Raw genomic sequence first — 7,234 nt, 5'->3', positions numbered from 1 at the left:
ACCATGGTTCTCTGCTGGAAAACGGTGGATTGCACCCTCTGGGTTGGGAGTGAGTCACTGCCCCAAGCGAGGGAGTTCAAGTATCTTGGGATCATATTCACGAGTGAGGGTAAAATGGAGCGGGAGATGGACAGGCGGTTCGGTGCAGCGCCAGCAGTGATGCGGTCGTTGTACCGGACCGTTGTGGTGAAGAAGGAGCTGAGCCGTAAGGCAAAGCTCTCGATTTACTGGTCCATCTACGTTCCAACCCTCACCTATGGTCATGAGCTTTAGGTACTGACCGAAAGAATGAGATCGTGAATACAAGCGGCCGAAATGAGCTTCCTTCGTCGGGTGGCTGGGCTCAGCCTTAGAGATAGGGTGAGGAGCTCAGACATCCGGAGGGAGCTCGGAGTAGAGCTGCTGCTCCTTCGCGTGGAAAGGTGGTTCAACATCTGATCAGGATGCCCCCTGGACGCCTCCCTTTAGAGGTTTTCCAGGCACGTCCAACTGGTAAGAGGCCCCGGGGTCGACCCAGAACACGCTGGAGGCATTATATATCTCGTCTGGCCTGGGAACGCCCCAGTACGTCTGGAGGACCCTCTTTAGCTTGCTGCCCCGCGACCCGGCCCCGGATAAGCGGATGGAATGGATGGATGGATGGATGGATGGATGGATGGATGGATGGATGGATGCACATTTTCTACATGAATTAAATTATCTTTGTAATGTTAGCTCTTCATGGTTCTCTTCTGCAACTTGATTTGATGCTGTCAGATTGATTCAAACAAAATACTTTAGATCTGAATAGGTGTTGACTTGATGGGGGGGGAATAGCGTTAATGTGAGTTGATACAGTCACGTCTGAAGTCCTCAAATTTGTGACTCAAATGCACAATTCTGCTTGTACTATAGAAGTAAAGTTGACTTACTTGCTTACATATGTTTAAACTGAGTAAGACATGACCTCTTATATGTAATAATAGGAGAGAGATTCCATTACCTATCATCAAGCTGTCAACCCCAATGCGTCATGAAGGTGTCACATGGTTTGGGGCAGGGCAAAGCTGATATACATCGTTTGAGGGCAAGCAAACCCTGCAGACCGACTCTGCTTACATGGAAACAAGCACAGACTTGGATGGTGTTACTCAACGGGCATCTGTGTTAAATGATGTTGGATTTTCATCATTCTCACAACAGAAACAGGAAGAGATTTATTCTGCTTTTGTAAGACAATGATTTGAATTTTCTCGTGTCTTAAATGCTTCTCTGAAATGTCGTTTGCATCTCAACCTCAGACCAACATCACTGCTGGACTGCAGTATCAGGGGTTACTGGAAAGATTGATGCTGTCCACTCTGACAACATTACCATGCTGTGTGTTTCTCTTCATTAATGGGTTCATGTTGTTCACCTTGAGGAGCAAATTAGTGTTTCGTGAGACATCCCGTTTCATTCTTCTGTTTAACCTTCTTTGTGCGGACACTATGCAGATGGCACTGAGCCAGATACTGTACCTACTGTCTATTTGTAGAATAAGGCTGACATATCCTGTATGTGGATTTCTCGTCAATGTCGCCAATCTAACAAACGACATCTCCCCTCTCACGCTGGTGGTGATGTCTCTGGAGAGGTATGTGGCTGTGTGCTTCCCACTGAGGCACACTACCATCATCACCATGAGAAACACAGCGGTGGCTATCTTTGTGGTTTGGGCTTTCAGTTCACTTAATATCCTCACACGAGTTATTCTACTGTTGGATTTTCCATTTGAAGACCTGGAGAGCCTGCAGATGAAAGACTTTTGTGGTGCACTTGTAATTTTTCTTGGGCCAATGTCTGTTCTTTATGATAAAGGCTACACTTATTTTCTGTTTGGATCAGCTGGTGTTGCAATCACTTCCACCTATATTGCTGTGATGATAGCAGCCAGGTCGGCCTCCACAGACAAAGCTTCAGCCCAAAAGGCTCGTAACACGCTGCTGCTGCATCTGGTGCAGCTGGGCCTCAGTCTCTCCTCAACTTTGCACAACTTGCTCCTTGTAACCTTCTCAAAAACTTTTACAAGGATAGAATTTGTGCGCATCCTGAATGTTTTTTATGTATTTTTAATTATTCTCCCCAAGTGTCTGAGTTCTCTCATCTATGGACTCAGAGACCAGACCATCCGATACGCCCTCCTGTACCACTTATGTTGTCGACTGAAACTCTCAGTCATCACAGCAAAGGCTGAAGTGTCACCCTAAGACACTTTGTTAACCTCTCTATATGTTTTTTAACCTCTCTTTACAAGAGACTAATTCAAAATACATGTTGCTTAAAATTTATTACGATGTTTAATGTTGAGAATAACAGTAGTTTTGTCAATATTTCTTGAAATCCACTTGCAGAAACGTGTAAAAGTGATTGATGTCATTTCATTTTTTATAATCAGTTTTGTCTTAAAATGTGTGATGTAGTAAATTGCAACCAACCGAATACCCCTGCGCCCTCCTTGTGTATGTTATAGAGGGAGTTCCACACATACATATGATAAAATATTAACACTGCTGAATTCTTTCACTTTAAATCCACAAAACAGTTGTATGGGGTGGGATTCTATTATCATGTGTTTCAAGGTTACTGCAATTGAATTAAACAATAAAGAAGAAAGCAGAAGAGAAATTCCATGTTTTTTTTCTGCTAAAAAAAAGATGTAACTCATTAATTATTATATATATATTATTAACATGAACTGTGCTAGAAAGGCATTTTTGAATAAATATGTTTACAAACTATAACGTAGTTCAATAGAAACTCATGTTTTTCTTTTTTCAGCAAGACATAATTACAGTCAATAAATGGAAATAGATTTGCATCAAATGTAATTATTGTCACGTTTTTCATTCTAAGTAGCCTTTTATCTGCACTGAAACAGTACATGTGATCATGGTTGTTATTTAATACTTTGTTGTGCTGTAGCCTGCAGACAAAGTTAATTTTGTTAAAAGCCCAGTTATGAACCCCGCAGATTAAAGATTTGTGGATATGTTTTAGTTGTTAAAAATACATACGTTGTCATTATTATTTTATATCTATATTCCTATTCTATATTCAATAATGTTTAATTACATACTTGTTTTAACTTACTCTTTGTTAGTTTTTTTTTTATCATATTTCATTGTTAATATTTCATACTTTCACATTTTTTATTATGTCTTTTACTGTTGTGCTGTTCATTACACTAATGAAAACATAGTTATGACTATTAATACATTCCTGTTAAGAAATTCCCCTTTCCCCACTGCGGGACTAATAAAGGATTATCTTATCTTATCTTATCTTTAACGACACAGACTGTTCCTTTAAAATTCTGTTAAGTTCTGCTGAAGCCCAACGTGATCTGGCCCCACATACATTTTAGTTTTTACGCCCACTGACAGCTGGTGATCAAATGTTGGTAATATTTCATGTTTATTTATTTCTCAATATTTGTCAAATCCCTACATTTCTTGTTGTATTATATGGTACTGTGTTTTCTGTGTACATGAAACACCTTATAAACAGAGTTGGGACAAAATCATTGTTTTGCAAGTCACAATCAAGTCCCAAGTAAAGGCAGGCAAGTCCAGAGTCAAGTCCCAAGTCAAGACCGACGGCCCGAGTAAAGTCCAATGTCAAGACTGACAAGTTCCAATTCAAGTCCTAAATCAAGAAGGTTATGTCGCGATACAAGTCCCAAATCAAGACAAGTGTGTCCCGATTCAAGTCCCAAATTGAGTTCCAAGTCCTTAACTTTGAGTTTTGAGTCTTAAACAAGTCATAATGAACCCTGTAACCCCGTCTGTAACTTTTGAAACGCCCGTTTTGCATACTTTCATTAGTTTTTTGTTGACCACCATGTACATTTTGGTCTGTATTTGTTTTCACAAAACCTCAATGAATCGGACGATGCAAGGTTGTGGCACCTCGCCCGGAAAAGGGAAACCGGGGCACCCTCCTGGAGCCAGACCTGGGAGGGGAGCTCACTGGCGAGCGTCTGGTGGCCCTGCCCGAAAAAGCTACATCGTGCCGCCACCCTGTGGGCCCACCACCCGCAGGGATAGGCATTGGGGTCGGGTGCAGTGTGAGTGGCAGGCTGGGGCGGGAACCTGGGCGAGCTGACCCCCGGCATCACAGACTAGCTCTAGATACATGGAATGTCACCTCTCTGGCAGGGAAGGAACTGGAGTTAGTGCGGGAGGTGGAGCGGTAGCAACTAGATATAGTTGGGCTCACCTCCACGCATAGCACTGGCTCTGGAACCAAACTCCTGGAGAGGGGCTGGACTTTATCCTTTTCCGGAGTTGCCCAGGGTGAGAGGCGCCGGGCGGGTGTGGGGATACTCACGAGCCCCCGGCTGAGTGCCGCTGTTTTGGAGTTCTCCCCGGAGAACGAGAGGGTCGCCTCTCTGCGACTGCGAATCACAGGGGGGAAGTCTCTGACTGTCATTAGTGCCTATACACCAAATGGCAGTTCGGAGTATGCGGCCTTCTTGGAGTCCTTGGGTGGTGTTCTGGAAAGGGCGCTGACTGGGGACTCCATAGTTCTTCTGGGAGACTTCAACGCTCATGTGGGTAACGATTGAGAAACCCGGATGGGTGTGATTGGGAGGAACGGCCTGCCCGATCTGAACCCGAGTGGTGCTTTGTTGTTGGACTTCTGTGCTAGTCATGGACTGTCCATAACAAACACCATGTTTGAGCATAGGGAGGTTCATAAGTGTACTTGGTACCAGAACACCCTAGGCCAAAAGTCTATGATCGACTTTGTAGTTGTGTCATCAGACCTGCGGCCGTATGTCTTGGACACTCGGGTGAAGAGAGGAGCAGAGCTGTCAACTGATCACCACCTGGTGGTGAGTTGGATCAGGTGGTGGGGGAGGCTGCCGGACAGACCCGGTAAACCCAAACGTGTAGTGAGGGTGAACTGGGAACGTCTGGCTGAGGATCCTGTCCGCAAGGTCTTCAACTCCCACCTCCGGAATAATTTCTCGTGCATCCCGGGGGAGGCTGGGGACATGAAATCCGAGTGGGCCATGTTCAAATCCTCCATTGTGGAAGCTGCTGGTAGAAGTTGTGGTCGGAAGGCGATCGGTGCCTGTCGTGGCAGCAATCCGAGAACCCGCTGGTGGACACCAGTGGTGAAGGAGGCTGTCAAGCTGAAGAAGGAGGCCTTTCGGGCTTGGCTGGCCCAGGGGTCTCCTGAATCAGCAGGCAGGTACCGGTTGGCCAGAAGGGCTGCAGCTACGGCAGTTGCTGAGGCAAAAACCTGGGTGTGGGAGGAGTTCGGCGAGGCCATGGAGAAGGACTTTCGAATGGCCTCAAGGAAGTTCTGGCAAACCGTGAGAGGACTCAGAAAGGAGAAACAGGGCTTTTCTCAGGCTGTGCTCAGCAGGGGGGGAGAACTGCAGACCCGGACTGGGGATATTGTCGAGCGGTGGAAAGAACACTTTGAGGAACTCCTGAACCCGACCAACATGTCCTCTGTGGAAGAGGCAGAGTCTGAAGACTCAGGGGAAGACTCGTCCATATGCCTGGCGGAGGTCGTTGAGGTAGTTAAAAAGCTCTTCAGCGGCAAAGCGCCAGGAGTGGATGAGATTCGACCGGAGATGCTAAAGGCTCTGGACATTGTTGGGCTGTCTTGGTTGACACGTCTCTTCACTGTCGCGTGGAAGTCGGGTACAGTGCCTGTGGAGTGGCAGACCGGGGTGGTGGTTCCCATTTTCAAAAAGGGGGACCGGAGAGCGTGCTCCAATTATAGGGGCATCACACTGCTCAGCCTCCCCGGGAAAGTTTACTCCAGGGTGCTGGAAAGGAGGCTCCGTCCGATTGTCGAATCTCGGATTCAAGAGGAGCAATGCGGATTCCGTCCTGGACGTGGAACAGCGGACCAACTCTTTACCCTTTCAGGCCTGTTGGTGGGTGCATGGGAGTTTGCTCATCCAGTCTACATGTGTTTTGTGGACTTGGAGAAGGCCTTCGACCGTGTCCCTCGGGGAGTCCTCTGGGGGTTACTGCGGGAATATGGGGTACCTGGTTCGTTACTACGAGCCATTCGGTCCTTGTATGACCAAAGTGACAGCTGTGTCCGGATACTCGGCACAAAGTCGAGCTTGTTCCCAGTGCGTGTTGGCCTCCGCCAGGGCTGCCCATTGTCACCAATCCTGTTTGTGATTTTCATGGACAGGATTTCAAGGTGCAGCCGGGGGGAGGAGAGTTTCCGGTTTGGGGACCTCAGAATCACATCCCTGCTTTTTGCAGATGATGTGGTTCTGTTGGCTTCTTCAGAACGTGACCTTCAGCACGCACTGGGGCGTTATTATAAAATGAACGTCTCATAAAATGTATAAATGTGGTTCACACCGAGTGGCATCATGTAATAAAAGTCCCCTAGAATAAATAAGTGAATGTAGCAATATCAAATAAAAGAACCCCCAAATAAATAAATAAATGTGTTATTATAAAATTAACATCTCCTAAAATGTATAAATGTGGCATTATGAAATAAAAGTCCCCTCAAATAAATAAATAATTGTGTTATTATAAAATGAACGTCTCATAAAATGTATAAATGTGGTATTATGAAATAAAAACTCCCTGGAATAAATATAAAAAAGTGGCATTATGTAATAAAAGTCCCCTAGAATAAATAAATGAATATGTTATCTCCTAAAATGTATAAATGTGGCATTATGAAATAAAAGTCTCCTCAAATAAATAAATAAATAAATGTGTTATCATAAAATGAACGTCTCCTAAAATAAAACAATGTGGTATTATGAAATAAAAACTCCCTTTAATAAATAAAACAATGTGGTATCATGAAATTAAAGTCCCCTAGAATAAATAAATAAATGTAGCAATATCAAATAAAAGAACCCCCAAATAAATAAATGAATGTGTTATTATAAAATGAACGTATCCTAAAATGTATAAATGTGGCATTATGAAATAAAAACTCCCTGGAATAAATAAAAAAAAGTGGCATTATGTAATAAAAGTCTCCTCAAATAAATAAATGAATATATTATTATAAAATGAACGTCTCCTAAAATAAATAAATGTGGCATTATGAAATAAAAGTCCCCTCAAATAAATAAATAATTGTGTTATTATAAAATGAACGTCTCATAAAATGTATAAATGTGGTATTATGAAATAAAAACTCCCTGGAATAAATATAAAAAAGTGGCATTATGTAATAAAAGTCCCCTAGAATAAATAAATGAATA

The 7,234-nt window shown here is 43.8% G+C and overlaps 1 protein-coding gene across 1 annotated transcript; it reads left to right on the top strand.

The window, feature by feature from the left end:
* The first annotated feature begins 1,256 nt into the window (after positions 1-1,256).
* Positions 1,257-2,228, top strand: LOC129113812 (odorant receptor 131-2-like). The gene has a single exon (XM_054626289.1). It carries the CDS (start codon positions 1,257-1,259, stop codon positions 2,226-2,228), a length of 972 nt encoding a protein of 323 aa, XP_054482264.1.
* Positions 2,229-7,234: the final 5,006 nt, after the last annotated feature.

This window comes from Anoplopoma fimbria, chromosome 24 (genome assembly GCF_027596085.1).
Source record: "Anoplopoma fimbria isolate UVic2021 breed Golden Eagle Sablefish chromosome 24, Afim_UVic_2022, whole genome shotgun sequence".
In the NCBI taxonomy this organism is placed as follows: Eukaryota; Metazoa; Chordata; class Actinopteri; order Perciformes; family Anoplopomatidae; genus Anoplopoma; species Anoplopoma fimbria.
This window is presented reverse-complemented; position numbering and strand designations above follow the sequence as displayed.